General features: G+C 42.1%; 3 protein-coding genes across 5 annotated transcripts in view; all 3 read right to left on the bottom strand.

Annotated features, from left to right (window-relative positions):
* The window catches only part of LOC141643420 (2-oxoglutarate-dependent dioxygenase DAO-like), a 35897-nt gene extending 19734 nt beyond the window's left edge, over positions 1–16163 (bottom strand). For 2 of the 3 annotated variants that reach the window (XM_074452571.1, XM_074452572.1), the window contains exons 1-4: positions 15555–16163; positions 7854–8169; positions 5303–7537; positions 5006–5118 (exon numbers count right to left, since the gene is read on the bottom strand). In XM_074452571.1, the coding sequence (XP_074308672.1) occupies positions 7289–7537; positions 7854–8169; positions 15555–15871 (882 nt within the window). In that variant the 5' untranslated portion in view covers positions 15872–16163 and the 3' untranslated portion in view covers positions 5006–5118; positions 5303–7288. Of the gene's footprint in view, positions 1–4665; positions 5119–5302; positions 7538–7853; positions 8170–15554 lie in introns of all 3 variants that reach the window. The other variant, XM_074452570.1, reaches the window with a different exon arrangement.
* Positions 2812–3282, bottom strand: LOC141641682 (uncharacterized). Its single transcript, XM_074450336.1, has one exon. It carries the CDS (start codon positions 3280–3282, stop codon positions 2812–2814), a length of 471 nt encoding a protein of 156 aa, XP_074306437.1.
* Positions 5272–5619, bottom strand: LOC141641680 (2-oxoglutarate-dependent dioxygenase DAO-like). The gene has a single exon (XM_074450335.1). It carries the CDS (start codon positions 5617–5619, stop codon positions 5272–5274), a length of 348 nt encoding a protein of 115 aa, XP_074306436.1.
* Positions 16164–16703: the final 540 nt, after the last annotated feature.

The raw sequence follows: 16703 nt of genomic DNA, 5'->3' as shown, positions 1-16703 counted from the left end.
AACAACCGTTGTGAAATATGTTTTAACAACGGTTATAAAAAACACCCGTTGTTAAATAAGTTTTAACAACGGGTTTCAAAAATAACCGTTGTGATTACTTTTCACTAACTTTGCGCCAATTTTGCGCCAAATTATTAACAACGGTTGTGCATGTGTGACCCGTTGTTAAAACTAATAACAACGGTTTTTATAACCATACCCGTTGTAATTGATTTTAGTAAAATTCGCGCGATACATTCTACAACGTCTATTGTGATTTTCGTGAATAATCGTTGTTAAAGGGGCGTTGTATTTGCCTGGATTTGTAGTAGTGTTGAGACAACCCAAAAATGCCTCGAGATCTATCTCTATGGATCTTAATGTCAATGACATAAGATGCCTCACCCATATCCTTCATATCAAAATTACTTGAAAGGAATTGTTTCACCTCATGTAGCAACCCTTTATCATTGGTTGCTAGCAAAATATCATCCACATACAACACTAGAAAACAAACTTTACTCCCACTGACTTTAAGATACATACATTGATCCATTATATTTTCTTCGAAACCGAATGAAGACATAACTTCATGGACTTTCTTATACCAGTGACGGGAAGCTTGTTTTAAACCGTATATGGACTTATTTAGCTTACAAACCAAATGCTCACCATCTTTAGAGAAGAATCTTTCAGGTTGTTTCATATAAACCTCTTCCTCTAAATCACCATTGAGAAATGCTGTTTTCACATCCATCTGATGTAACTCGTAATCAAAATGAGCTACTAATGCCATGACAATTCGAAAAAAATCTTTCTTTGATACAGGAGAAAAGGACTCCGTGTAGTCAATTCCCTCCCTTTGAGTGAATCCTTTAGCAACGAGTCTTGCCTTATGTCTCTCGATGTTGCCAAGTGAATCTCTTTTAGTCTTATAGACCCACTTGCACCCAATAGGTTTTACACCATCAGGCAATACAACGAGATCCCAAACTCCATTAGATGCCATAGAATTCATCTCATCATTCATAGCATTCATCCATAAGTTTGAATCTGTAGAACTTACGGCTTGTGAAAACGACATAGGATCATTATCAGCTCCAACATTATAATCCAATTCTTGTAGATATACTTCATAATCATCAGGAATAGCCGATCTCCTTTCACGAATAGATCTTCTTAATGGAACTTGTTCATCCTTATGGTGAACCTCTTCCTCATAATGATCTACCATATTTTGATCGACATTTTGTGGAATTTCTATCACTGGTTGTGTAACACTCGATTGAACTTGAGGAGTGTGAATGACAACCAATCTATCACTTGAATCAGAGGGTGGAACTTCATGATGATCCCTCTCCAGGACAATGTCCTGAATTAGGTCACTCCCACTGATCAAGTCATTCTCAAGAAATTTAGCATTTCTTGATTCCACAATCTTTGTATTATGAGATGGACAATAAAACCTATAACCCTTAGACTTTTCGGCATATCCAATGAAATACCCACTAATAGTCCTTGGATCAAGTTTCTTTTCTTGTGGATTATACACTCTCACTTCCGACGGGCATCCCCAAATGCGTATATGTCTCAAACTCATCCTTTAAATAGCTCAAAAGGTGTCTTAGACACAGCCTTGGAAGGAACCCGATTTAATATATACGCTGCCGTCTTAAGAGCATCAACCCACAAAAATGAAGGAAGTTTAACATTACTTCTCATACAACGCACCATCTCAATTAATGTCCTATTTCTTCTTTCTGCTACACCATTCTGGTCTGGAGAACCAGGCATAGTGTATTTGGCAACAATCTCATGCTCTTGAAGAAATTTAGCAAATGGACCAGGTGCTTGTCCGTTCTCAGTGTATCTACCATAGTATTCACCACCTCTATCAGATCTCACAATCTTAATGCGCTTACCGCATAGGTTCTCTACTTCAGCCTTAAACAATTTAAAGGCATCAAAAGCTTCATCCTTAGAACGAAGTAAGTAAAGATACATATAACGTGAGTAATCATCAATAAAGGTGATAAAATATTTTGGATCATTATCGTTCATGTCCGGACAACAAATATCCGTATGTATGATTTCTAATAGGCTAGAATTTCTCTTTGCACCTTTCTTAGACATGTTAGTTTGCTTACTCTTAATGCAACTAACACAAGTATCAAAATCAGTAAAGTCTAAAGTATCATGTACTCCATCTTTTACTAATCTTTTTACCCTCTCAATGGAGATATGTCCCAATCTCCGGTGCCACAATATAGAGGAATTCTCATTCATAATACAACGTTTTAAACAAGCATTGACATGCATAGAATTATGAGTAATATTATTTTGCAGTTCAAGACGGTATAAATTATCAGACAAAATACCATAACCAATAATTTCAGAATTTCTGAGAATACTGAATCTAGAGTCTGAAAAATTAAAGGTAAAACCCAAAGGTACAAGTCTTGATACTGAAATCAAATTTCTAGAGAAATTCGGAACATAAAATGTCTTTTCCAAATGCAAAATAAAACCACTACTTAATATTAAACTGCATGTCCCAATGACCTCCACATGTGAACTAATCTGGTTTCCTGAATAGATTGAAAGTTCACTTCCCACTGGTTTCCTTAGGTTTGTCATACCCTGCAAGGTATTCGAAACATGGATTGTAGTTCCAGAATCAATCCACCATGTATTATGATTAACATTAACCATATTAGATTCATAACAAACAAACGTATGAAAATTACCTTTCTTCTTTAGCCAAGCCTTAAACTTAATGCGCTTATCTTCATGTGTCCCTTCTTTTTACTGAAGAAACACGTAGACTCCTTCTTAATGGTCAAGCTCAAAAATCTTTCCCTTTCCCTTATCTTTAGTGTGATCCTTTTGCCTCTTTGAAGAAGAAGCAACAGTAAGGTTCACCTTTTCACCTTCCTCCATCAACAATCTGCCCTCCTCTTGAACACACATGGCCATAAGTTCATTAATTGACCATTTATCCTTATGTGTGTTGTAAGAGATCTTAAAAGGAGCATATTTTGGAGAAAGAGTGCATAAAATGAAGTGCACAAGGAAAGAGTCAGACATAGTAACTTCCAAAGTCTTAAGTTGGGCTGAAATATCCCTCATGCGCATGATATAATCACGCACACCTTTAGTCTCGGTGAGCCTCAAAGATGAAAACTGCATTATTAAGGTACTAGCAAGAGCTTTATCAGAAGTTGCAAACTGTTCATCGATGGCCTTAATTAGATCTTTAACTTTAGTATGCTGATCGACAGAACCACGAACACTAGCACACATTCTGGTCTTTATGAACATAATGGAGAGACGATTAGATTTCTCCCACTTTTCATAAAGATCAATTGCTTATTTAGTGCTTTCTTTAGTTACTTTAGGTGGTTCGTCTTTCCGAATAGCATAATCAATATCTAACCATCCCAACTGCAGTAGCATTCTCTCTTTCCAGACCTTATAGTTATCACCATTTAATTCAGGAATGTCAAATTTAACATCAGTAGAACTCCCAGATAAAATTGCTGCAAATATAATAAATAACATGCTTATTACAAAAATTGAGTCTTTAAACTTAATCATGCTTTATCAATATAAATCATGCTCAAATATGAATCTAGAGACATAAAACTTGCCTGTGGCTAAAGTCTTACTCAATTAGATACATATACATTTTAACTTTATGACAATACTATCAAATCATATATATCTCTTAACTCCTGTGGGTAGATTAAGAAACAAGATTCAATATATCATCCTAATTAGTCATACAAATACATACAATAAGATTCCTGTGGGTAAGTCTCATTATATTACATACGACTAATTACAAATAATGTCTAGTTTCCACATGTGATTCCAAAATAAAATTTCAATTAATTAGAGGTGTTGTGGCTACCCTCTAACTAATAAAATTTTGAATCACTTGACATTGAACCTTTTAGTCTATATACTCAACTCTATGTATATAGACAAACTCATATAAGCAAATAACTTAATTAGTCTAATTCAAAAGTCGTTGCCAGAACAACCACACTATAATAGACACGAAACGAATGAAACCATCATCACAACTCACAAGAGACAAAAAGTATGCATGACCATTAACAAAGCTGAGTCAAGCAACATATGCGAATATCATGCAATTACCGATTTATTCAATTTATTATGCAAGATGAAATTGAGACATGGTAAATTAGCAATACTGAAACATTCAGTGGAGAATGCAACTCGCAAAATAAATTCCAAAACAAATTTAAGAGTCATATATACTTGTATATGGAATCAAACGAATAAAACGAAATAGCAAGTTCATAGGCAAGCAGTACAACACGTGTTCTTTATGTAGGCTTTCAATTCCACTAATTAATTTAGTCATCTTTAACCTCTTGCCGTTCCAAAAGCGAGTAACAACAAGAAGAAAAATAATGAAGATTTTTCCAGGCCCAATATCAAATCGCAAAACTGATTCAGTAATAATTGCAAAATAAATTCTAGATCGCAGCATATGAAGTCAGAACGGAAATTTAGGTTTCATATTCAAGCAAGATAGAGGCGATTACTCGCTCTGATACCAACTGTAAGTTTTATAGTCTAAAATAACATGTTCTAGTCTCATAATGAACATGTACAAACTGAATGCGGAAGCGATAAAAGAGATCGATTACTTACCTCCAGCCATTGCTTGAAATATTTGATCCGTCTTAATAAATAACCCAATTCGTTATGCCCCAAATCTGACTTAGCTTCTAAACCCTCAGCCTCACAATTTAGATGGTGTATTTTCTTAATGAGGTAGACTTGGTGAACCTTAATCAGAATAAATATGTTCCCCTTATATAGACTCCTGCCATCAAAGAGTCAACTGAACAGTTTCCTAAATTGTGAGTGGTAAGTTATGGGAAACAGAATCCTAGGTAAATTCCATCATACAATGGACCAACTTAATTTCCATAAAATAACTTAATTAAATATTAATATAATACTTATTTGATTTATGGAAATATCTTACATAAGGGCCATTCTTTGAAACTGTAATCCGTCAAACCCATGCTTGCTGCCAGTTTTGAAGCAATCTCCGTTGTCAACTTGGAAATCGCTTCACTATACCTCTCTATTATCTCCCTGTATATTATTGTTACCCACGCAAATAAATGCATTTCACCATCAAATTTTGTAAAAACAGCATATAAGTTTTGTATGAGATTCAGAAGCATTTAGGTTGATATTGAGCATTTACAAAATTGAGATGATCGCGACTCTAAACAATAATCCAGTTCATTTAAGAGTAAGAAATTCAAGAGAGAACCTTATATGAGGGGAGACTTGAAGGTCAGAGCAAAAGGAAGAAACAGGAAGAGGAGAAGCAACATCAAATATTCCAAAAGCTTCTAAAAGTCGATGGCTTTGATTCGGAGCCATGTACCCACTTCCTGCAACAACCTCTTTGTTCCTCTGCTTAATCTCCAACGGACGATCGAACAATTCTTTAATTGCAGATTTCATCTCCGCCATCAATTTTGTGTCAACTTCATGATTGATCAATCTGAAGCAACCCCATTTCCTGCATACTTTCCTCAAGTTCTGGGGCTCTTGTAGATCTATTACTGGTATTTGGGTTTCCATTATTGGAAGTTTTGGTGATTGATCTAAGTCAATGATCTTTCCTGTTTTATGGGTCTTAAAAACTATACCATGCACCCATGTGTATCATGGTACTCTCAGCCACCTTATTTTATTGGGTTATTTAACAGGATTAATCCAACCTATGTCTCCCCTTCTCAAAATGCTCCAACCTATGCTTTATCCCATATTAATCTCATCTTTACACTCATTTTTCTCGTATTACACTATTGGAAGGGCAACCGGATGAACAGGTTACCCTCTACCCTTACTCATCTTTTTTTTCTTTTTCTATTTTTGCAATTAGTTCATCTTCATCAATCAGTTCAATTAAACAACAACAAATTACCAATACACAAATCCCCTTTTCAATTAACCTACGACCAAATTGATCATCATCAATGTCATGCTGTATCGATCATCACCTCATTAAAACACTGAAAACCCCAATTCAAAAACCCGGTACTCGGAAACACCATTGATAAATTAAATGAAATGGAATAAAAAAAAAGGAAACCATAATCATCATGCGAATGCCGAACATCAAAGATCTTCAATTTATTATCATGGCTGCATCCAATTCATTCCCTTTATAAGTAATCATCCAGCCTTGTTTCCGAGCCACACCATCCACATCATTGAACTCAATCTTATCATATAGATCCTTAGTAGTAATATCCACAGCGGCGGCAACTGAAGAGGCGTTGGAGGATACGAGGGGGTTTAATTCCTGAGAGCAGGTTTTCGGAGGCGGGTGGTGGAGCGAATTGAAGGGGAGTTAAAGTAATCAGTTAAAGTAACAAGAAGAAAGGGGAAGAAGGTTAGTGGAGGGAGAAGAAGAATTAACCTTAAATTAAGAAAGAAACAGGTTGATTAATAACTTCACCTGTTATAACAGGTAAAATTTAGGTGTGGTCTAATACGAGAAAAATGAGTGACAAGATGAGATTAATATGAGATAAAATGTAGGTTGGGGTAATTTGAGAAGGGGAGGCATAGGTTGGATTAATCCCATTAAATAACCCTATTTTATTTATATTACCTCCTTCCCGGCCCATGATCAGCTCTACCTGACACTAAGGTCAGGAAACAGCTCTACTTGACACTAAGGTCAGGAAACAGCACATGCACTACTGAAGTACAACTGGTAGTAATATACTCCCTCCGTCCCGGTCAATTGTTATCCTTTTGTTTTGGCACAAAGATCAAGGAAAGAGGAGATGGCCAATTACTAAATGACAAGTAGAACAAATGGAGTGTAAATGATCAAATTGCTCATTAAGAGTTTAAATAATGAAGTCTAAAATAGAAAGGACAACAATTAACCGAGACACCCTAAAATGGAAAAGGACAACAAATGACCGGGACGGAGGGAGTACTTAATTACTTATATACAGCCCATTTAAGATCATGTGGCAACAAAATTGTACTCCCTTCGTCTGGTCATTTGTTTACAAACCCATATTTGGACGTTGCATTCATTTGTTTACCTTTCTATATTAGGAATGATTCTAATGGTAGCTCTACTAAATAATGGTGATCAGTGAGACAGACATCATCTTCACATTTCAGCTAATAACATCAGAATTCAGATCTTATGACAACATTAATCTTGCAAACATACTACATGACAAATTAACCGCAGTTTAAAACGGATCGGATCAGTAAAATACTACTTGCTCAACCGTACCCGGTCTAGGGCTTCACCAGCATGTAGCTTCTCTGCAGCTCGAATTCCCCTCAACTGCTCATATGTGAAGGGAGCATAAATGGGAGGGTGACCGGGTTTTATAAAGGATGGATGTGCTTCGATGGTTTGTTCCAGTGATGGGGAAAGAAATGTCGCTACTGACAAACGTATCCCCACGTCCTTGCATTGCACCCGATGTTGCACATTACGCAATTCTCCGTTGCTCCATGGCTTTTAAAAAGAAGGGATTGATTATATCAGCCATGAAAGTAAACATTCTTGAACTTCTTAATTGACATTCTAATTAGAGATACTAAATTTGGCATACAATATGCTCGGTTTCAGATTGTGTTAATCGAGTACAAGTTGGTTCAAGTTTTGGTTGATTTAGGTCAATGGTAAAACCAGGTAAATAAATTAGCTTTTTACCATCAGAAGGTCTCAGGTATGTAAAGTCGGATGGGGGGAGCAAATACTAACAGATTTCTCGTATCCAACGCAAATCCTACCATTTAGCAGGTAAAATTCTACAAGGATAGGAGCTTACCACAGCAATGTCGCCGAGATTGACTAAAAAAGTATCAGGCAAGGGATCAACAGCAGTAAATATGCCAGAGGGATTCATGACTTCAAGACCCCCTAGATTTTCATCATCCTGAAGTATAGTCAAGAAACCGGAGTCTGTATGAATCTGGACGCCCGAGGAGCCGAGCGTTTCCCGAGTAAAGGTATACTTGTTTATCCTGAACTGTAACGGCCAATCTTCAAAACTGTAATCTTTCAAACCCATGCTTGTAGCCAGTTTTGAAGCAATCTCGATTGCCAACTTGGATATTGCTTGACCATACTTCTCTATTATCTCCCTGTATATCGTTTGCCACGCAAAGAAATGCATTTCACCATCAAATTTTGTAAATTGTTAGAAATGCAACTTAGAACAGCATAGAGGTGTTCCTTGTCCTTATTCGCTTGTCTTTTATGCCAACATAACCAATCATGTAATCTAAGAGCTGAAATCCATAAATAATGACACAAGTCATTAAAATTTACCACATGCTTAATTTCGTCTTCGCTGTACATGAACTTTCAGGAGTCAGGACACTCTACATCAGCTATTAGGGTCTTTCAAATGAGTCATGATGGATGTGGTCTAAGGGTTTTAATTAATAGAAGTTGACCTATTCGTTCCTTCTACAAAATTGAGATGATCGCGACTCCAAACAGTCCTATAAGCATTTAGGCTGATGGTTTACTTCCTCTAGAACACCGGAAAGGCGGAAACCAACAGGAAAACTCTCAGGAAACTGAACGTGTTTTTGCTTTGACATTGTCTCATTATTATCCACTTTGACCAAGATACACATTCATCTTCAGAGCAAAATCCAAACCTTGGAAAATGGAAATTAGTAAGCCTTTCACAGAAATTCACACCAATCTTATGACTAAGAATAAGAAATTCATGAACTTTTGGAGATTCCCTTTGTTCCGGGTGTAATTCCAGAGCAAGTATAGTTACCACCCGTGGCTTGTTGAATGATGTCTTGAGTTGGATTCTCCTTTGGTCTTAATCGTTCCTCTCGGCCTCTCCCCGCAACAATGAACGAGGCGAGGGCTTGGCTTTGAGCCAAGCGTACCCACTCCGACGCCCAAGTCAGTAAACTTAGATGTATAAGTTGTATGCTAATTGGCTAGGAATATATTGTAGAGAGATAAGGAAGATTATACCAGATGAATAGTGTACTTAGGTCAAGTTATGTATTTCTGGATTGGATCATTTCCTCAATGAAGGTTGAGGAGTATTTATAGACTTCACCTTTTGTCACGTAGTGGCCAAGTGGCCAAGTGGCTAGCAGGTGGAAAGACTGATCTACCCCTCGGCCGAGGGACCTATGGCTGGCCGGCGGGCGCTGGTGACCCGCCGCCGAGGGGTCTTGGATATGAGCACGCGGATATGTGTCCCGGCTGGCAGGTTGACATGCCGGGACCCAGGTTGACAGGACGATGTGCTGCATCGGCTAGGTTGTCTAAGTCGTTGACTTGCTGTGGATATCTTTGACCTTGTCTAATGTGTTGACTTGGTCAGCGGTGCAGAATATGCCCCATCAATTTGCCCCCAGCGTAGTCTATGCCGTGGTATGGGTTTCGATGTACGTCTGAGCGTATATTCTGCGCAAGTAGTTTGTAGAAAATTTTCCTGCATCGGCTTCTTCTGCTCTGCCTAGTCTTTCTTAGGCCGTACCATATCCCCCCTCCACATGGATGTGTATTGGGCATCCGATGTGGAAAAGAAAGGGACGCTGGCCGAGACCGAGGTTGATACTGCCGGTTATTTTTGATTGCCCCCGGCCGGCGGTGTCTAGCTTGGTTGATTATGTGGCCGTGGAGAACGGATGCTTGGGAATTTGTTGAGGAAGGTGAATAGGCGGAGAGATTTGAATAGGCGTGTTGAAGACGTTTGGTCACTTGTTGCATTGATTGACATAATCGTTGCAACGATTGACATCCCGTGGTTGCATGTCCGACACGTGTCTGCACGCTGATTGGTTGACGCTTCATGGGCTGTTTGCTGATTGGTCCTGCTTCATGGGCTTTTCCTTATAAATAGGGTAATTGCTCCGAAAAATTGGCCACCAATTTCATTCTCCGAAATTTCCTTCTCTCTAAACTTCCAAGGGTTTCTTTGTCTTCTAATTTCCAGAGTTGTTACTCCGGCGAGCGTTTTCTTCAAGGTAAACCAACAAACTTTCCAATTTTTAATTTTGTAAGTTCGTTGTAAACATGTCTTCTGCCGACGCCGGGCCTAGTAAGCCGGGCCCTAGGTCTCCTTCCGTTATTAATTGAGTGTCTCTTTTGTTCCTGCCTCGGCTTGGGCGAGGCAGTCTAGAGTGCGTATCTCAATTGTGTTAACGCTTCCAAGGCGTTTTGAACACTCTGCGAGCATCACCTGCGCTGGTCATTGCCATCGAGGTGTCTGCTTCCTAGCGGTGATTGCCGCTCTTGTCAGTGTGTGACAGTGTGAGCCAGCATCTGCTTCTTGTTATCGACTGCCGTGGCGTCTACCACTTGGAGTGACTGCGACGGCGTCAAACCTCTTGGGGTGACTGCCGTGGCGTCTGTTTCTTCATAGAGACTGCCGTGGCGTCTACCACTTGGAGTGACTGCGACGGCGTCAAACCTCTTGGGGTGACTGTCGTGGCGTCTACTACTTGGGGTGACTGCGACGGCGCCTGTTTCTTCATAGAGACTAGTGGCGTCTACCACTTGGAGTGACTGCGACGGCGTCAAACCTCTTGGGGTGACTGTCGTGGCGTCTACTACTTGGGGTGACTGCGACGGCGCCTGTTTCTTCATAGAGACTGCCGTGGCGTCTACCACTTGGAGTGACTGCGACGGCGTCAAACCTCTTGGGGTGACTGTCGTGGCGTCTACTACTTGGGGTGACTGCGACGGCGCCTGTTTCTTCATAGAGACTGTCGTGGCGTCTACCACTTGGAGTGACTGCGACGGCGTCAAACCTCTTGGGGTGACTGTCGTGGCGTCTACTACTTGGGGTGACGCGACGGCGCTGTTTCTTCATAGAGACTGCCGTGGCGTCTACCACTTGGAGTGACTGCGACGGCGTCAAACCTCTTGGGGTGACTGTCGTGGCGTCTACTACTTGGGGTGACTGCGACGGCGCTGTTTTCTTCATAGAGACTGCCGTGGCGTCTACCACTTGGAGTGACTGCGACGGCGTCAAACCTCTTGGGGTGACTGTCGTGGCGTCTACTACTTGGGGTGACTGCGACGGCGCTGTTTTCTTCATAGAGACGCGTCGTGGCGTCTACCACTTGGAGTGACTGCGACGGCGTCAAACCTCTTGGGGTGACTGTCGTGGCGTCTACTACTTGGGGTGACTGCGACGGCGCCTGTTTCTTCATAGAGACTGCCGCTCTTGTCGGTGTGACAGTGTGAGCTGACATCCGCTTACTGATAGAGACTGCCGCTCTTGTCGGTATGACAGTGTGAGCCGGCGTCTGCTCCTTCTAGTGACTATGGGAGGAGCGTACATTCTGATGGAAGACTTGGATGATTTTTCATTTAGGTAAAAACATGCGTCGGGGTGCCCACAGCTGTTTTGGACACCTCCGACGTTACATGGAGTATTCCCGAGATTTCCGGCGTCCTAATGGCCCGTTGAAGGCGTACCTCCCCAGTTAGCCGCTAGTTACATCCATGAGGTCGCTCTCCTGTTGTAAGGATAGACCTTTCCCTTTCTCCGATTTCTTTGCCACCTTAAGGGATTGCATGTTGCATCCTCCTCGCGCCTATCCGGGCGTTCACCACCTCGTCATTCTCGTCTTTGGAGACGAGCTTATGCGCTTCCCCGGTCCGAGACGTACATCAATGTTAGGGCCCGATGGACATCATGCGTCGGCCTCGCTCGAGTGACGCGCCTATGAGAACGTTGTAGGCGGATGAGCCGTCGATGACCACGAACTCGGCTAGGACATTCTTGGCCGCATTCCTTTCGCCGAACGTTACGGAGTCCGATTGATCCCAGTGGTACCGGTCCGCCCCCGAGAAATCGTATAGCGGGTTGGTGCGGGGCTTAAGTCCTTGACCTTCAGGCCGAGGCTGAGGAAGCACTCCCTGAACATGATATTCGTGTATGCGCCTGTGTCAATCAGGCACCTTTTGACCAGGTGGTTGGATATGTCCAAATTGACTACAAGTGGGTCGCTGTGAGGAGCGATGACTCCTTCGTAGTCCTTTCTTCCGATAGTTATGTCGGGGATGTTGGAAGAGGGGGGTGGCTTTGTGTTGGGCACAAAGTTGATGGCCTGATAGAGCTCGTTCAGGTGTCGTTTGTACCCATGAGCGGACCCTCCGTTCTCGTGGCCCCGATGACAACGTGGATCACTCCTATCCGTTCAAGACGGATTTCTTCTCTGAATCGCGGCGTCGGTCTTTTGACTTTTGGCAACGTACTTGCCGAGGCTCCCCTTCCGGATCGCTCTTGAATGGCATTCTTCGATGCTGGCGATCGTTGTTAGATGGCCGGTGTGGCCGTGGTACTCACAAGATCGGCTCGTGTCACCGTCACTTTTTGGTTTTGGGGTCTCTCCCACTTCGGCCCCTCGCTTTGCTCGGGCGAAGACTTGGCGGCCGATACGACGAGAGGGGTTTTATCGTTATACCGCCTCGGTGGTACGTTCCCGAACTCCACCGGCGCCCGCCGAGTCCTGTTTCTGGCGGCAGATTTGTCGGCCGTGACCTATTATTGTCACGGCGTCTTTCTTCGGACCGTGACCCGTTGTTGTCACGGCGTCTTTCATGCGGGTTGTCCTCCCCGGCGGCTCTTTTTTTTCGAGTGCTCGGCCTCGCTCGGGCCTAGCCACGTCTTGTGATAGTCTTCTACCTTGATGGCTTGGTCAGCCTTCTTCCTGGCGGCATCCAAGCCCAAGCCTCCGCACTTGATGAGCTCATTTTTCAAATCTCCCCTTGGGAGGCCTTTCATCAGCGCGAAGGCCGCCGATTCGGATTAATCTCCGAATCTGCTGACCTTTCCGTCGAACCTCTTCATGTAGCTTCGTAGAGACTCGCCCCCTTCCCGTTTGATAGTTAGGAGGTCCGATGTCTCCACGGCCCTTCTCTTGTTGCAAGAGTACTGGGCTAGAAAGGCGTCCCTTAGGTCGGCGTAGTAGTACATCGAGCCGTCGGGGAGCCCCTTGTACCAACTTTGAGCCATCCCATGCAATGTTGTTGGGAAAACTCGGCACCATACTTCATCGGGCTGCTCCCATACTGACATGTGAGACTCGAAAGCCTCAGCGTGGTCGGCTGGATCACCCTCCCCTTTGTATGATATGGGTGGCAACTTGAGCTTAGTTGGCACCCGGACTTCTAGGACGTAGGCGCCGAGGGGTCGTCGATCACATGCCGACGACACGTGGCGATCGGCTCCTCGCATTTCTAGCCCGACTCCTCTCCTCGTAGCGGGAGGGACTTCTTCCCGACTCGGCGAGTCGGGCTTCTTCTTCTCCGACTACGATGGGTCGGACTTCTTTCATTCCTCCGGAGTGGGCCTCGTGGGCTGCTGCGGTGACGCCGTCCCCGCGAGTGCGGTCGGGACTTATGTCCATCACTAGCATTCGGCTCCTCCTGTGTTTCAACAGGCCAACCTCTTCCAAAGGTGCTCGTTCAAGTCTCTTGAGTCACGTTAAGGCCCCGGTCTCCTGGACGGGTCCCGCCGCTCTTGTCGGTGTGACAGTGTGAGCCGACGTCCTACCGATGAGGTCCAGGATTTGCTTTAGCAATGCCACGTCGACCACATGTCCCATGAGGGTGACTTGGTTGGCGAAGCGTCGCGCATCCGGTGTTATTGGCATCCCGAACTCCGGTTGGATTACTCCGCCGGCGGAGGGCCGCATGACTCGAGAATTGTTGAAGGTATCATCCGGGTGGAGGGGCTCGTCGATTCGAACACCTCTTGTTCTTTTGACATCTTCTTAGCTTTTTGGGTGGGTTTTTGTTGTTTTTTTTTTTTTTTTTTTTTTGGTTTGGGAATGAATGTGACTAGCTTTTAGTGTCTTTCCCACAGACGGCGCCAATTGTTCCGGGTGTAATTCCAGAGCAAGTATAGTTACCACCCGTGGCTTGTTGAATGATGTCTTGAGTTGGATTCTCCTTTGGTCTTAATCGTTCCTCTCGGCTTCTCCTGCAACAATGAACGAACTGAGGGCTTGGCTTTGAGCCAAGCGTACCCACTCCGACGCCCAAGTCAGTAAACTTAGATGTATAAGTTGTATGCTAATTGGCTAGGAATATATTGTAGAGAGATAAGGAAGATTATACCAGATGAATAGTGTACTTAGGTCAAGTTATGTATTTCTGGATTGGATCCTTTCCTCAATGAAGGTTGAGGAGTATTTATAAAACACCTTTTGTCACGTGGGCCAAGTGGCCAAGTGGCTAGCGGTGGAAAGATCGATCTACCCCTCGGCCGAGGGACCTATGGGGGCCGGGCGGCGCCGTGACCCGCCGCCGAGGGGTCTTGGATATGAGCACGCGGATATGTGTCCCTACCGGCGGGTTGACATGGGACCCAGTTGACAGCCGATGGGTCAGACGGCTAGGTTGTCTAAGTCGTTGACTTGCTGTGCATATCTTTGACCTTGTCTAATGTGTTGACTTGGTCAGCGGTGCAGAATATGCCCCATCACCCTTATTACAATTAGGATCCTACCTATAAATATTCCATAAGCAACTCTAGCAAGTACTCCGTAGTAAGTACGACTTGTTCTTTTGGACTTAATTTCACGTCAGGTTCTTTCTGTTTAGTTTGCTACATCCCAATCAGTACCGTGACTAATGACTATACCATCCATTCGATTGATTCGATTGATTGATTCGATTGATTCGATTCGATTCGATTCGTTCCTGTTCTTCCGTTCAGTCCAGTCCAATCAGTCCAGTCAGTCCGAGTCAACGAGTCACGAGGACGACAAACCACCTCATTACCAATATTTAAATTTAATCATGCTTTTAAAAAGCATTAGTACACTTGAAAGTACTCATGGTTCATGTTATGTGACACTAGGCAAATTTTCATTTAAGACGGGTATATCTGTCCTACGCTTAAAACAATCATAAATTCAATATAGTCACTATTTTAATCAAACTGCATTCCATAAATGTCAAGATACAGCTCACCCAAGATAAAGGCACATGTGAGTATCCCACATTGGAAAAAGAGGAGAGAGTTGTCTATCATATAAACCAAGGAGTTACTCCGCCCATTGCCAATTGGTTTTGGGATAAAACCTCATTGGACTTATAAGTCGGACTCTCTTTCCTTCATGCGGGTGCGGCCTAGGCCCGATAACGGAACTTATCATGGTATCGGAGCCCATGGTTGAAAAAAACTAAAACAAAGACCTGGGCATGAAAAATAGAAAAAGAAAAACTGGGCCAGAAATTGCAGTTGGACGAAAGACTTAAAAAAAATCCAATCTCCCTGAATAGGGACGAGTTACTCCGCCCATTGCCAATTGGTTTTGGGATGGAACCTCATTGGACTTATAAGTCGGACTCTCTCTCCTTCATGCGGGTGCGGCCCAGGCCCGATAACGGAACTTATCAATAAAACAAATTTAATAACACTCACTTTGGGCGTCTCCGTCAATTATTTACCTTCAATTCTTACATTTTAAACAAATGACCGACACCGAAGCCGTAAAAAAAACAGAAAAGAAAAAGAGAGAACCTTGTATGAGGAGAGGCTTGAAGATCAGAGCAAAAGGAAGAAACAGAAAGAGGAGAAGCAACATCAAAAAGACCAAAAGCTTCATAAAGTGGATTCTTTTCACTAGGAGCCACATACCCACCTCCTGCAATAACCTCTTTATTCCTCTGTTTAATCTCCAATGGACGATCAAACAATTCTTTGATTGCAGATTTCATCTCAGCCATCAATTTTGTGTCAACTCCATGATTGATTAATCTGAAGCAACCCCATTTGCTGCATACTTCCCTTAATTTCTGGGGTTCTTGTAAATCTATTACTGGTATCTGGGTTTCCATTATTGGGCTCTATTCTTTGTTTCTATGGTTATTTGGGTTAATTTGGTCGATCAGTAATTTTACGATTCTTTGCTTTTTAAAAAATGTAAAGAATCAGATGAATTGGAGTAATTACCAGAAGAATGTGGGAATATGTAGCTCAATTTTTACAGTGTTGTGGGTAAAAGTTGGAAGTTTTAGTTGAGTGGTAAATCAGTCAGTTGAGCTAATTGATCTAAGTCAATGAATTTTCATGTCTATGGGTCTAAAAAGAGTGAAGTTACATACACGCAATTTGTTTGAGTAATTTCAGCAAGTTTTGTTTGTTTACTAATACTACTTTAAGAGAGTAAATCATACGGAGTATCTTTGTAAACCCTTATGTATAAAACCGTCTTATTTAAATATCTGTGTTTGCCGATCACCCGATGTTCTTACTAAAAACGGACGAAGTAATTAAAAATAGTCTCCACAATTAAATCACCCACATAAATTACCCAAAAAAAAGTCAACCACATGGCCGCATTCTCCCTTTTCTGTTTATGTACAACGTGGGTTTGTGACTTATGAATTGTGGCTTGCCCACAAAGACACGTTGTCTAGAAGACTAGAAATTAGGAAGTTACCAATTTGGGTTTTATGATAGGTTGTACTTGTATGTCATATATTTGTCATTTACGTTCCTTTGAAAATTTATGCAAAGTTACTAATCTCAACTAAGTTTCTATAAATCATAAAAAAAACTACATTAATCTGTTATATACAACGAAAAAAAAGTGTATATATATGCACACAATTAAAATAGAAACATAAATTTAGTCAAACTCATATATCTAGGAGTTAAAATAAACTA

The sequence above is a fragment of the Silene latifolia genome, chromosome 2 (genome assembly GCF_048544455.1).
Source record: "Silene latifolia isolate original U9 population chromosome 2, ASM4854445v1, whole genome shotgun sequence".
Taxonomy (NCBI): domain Eukaryota; kingdom Viridiplantae; phylum Streptophyta; class Magnoliopsida; order Caryophyllales; family Caryophyllaceae; genus Silene; species Silene latifolia.
The sequence above is the reverse complement of the archived record's forward strand: the minus strand, read 5'-3'. Positions and strand labels throughout refer to the sequence as shown.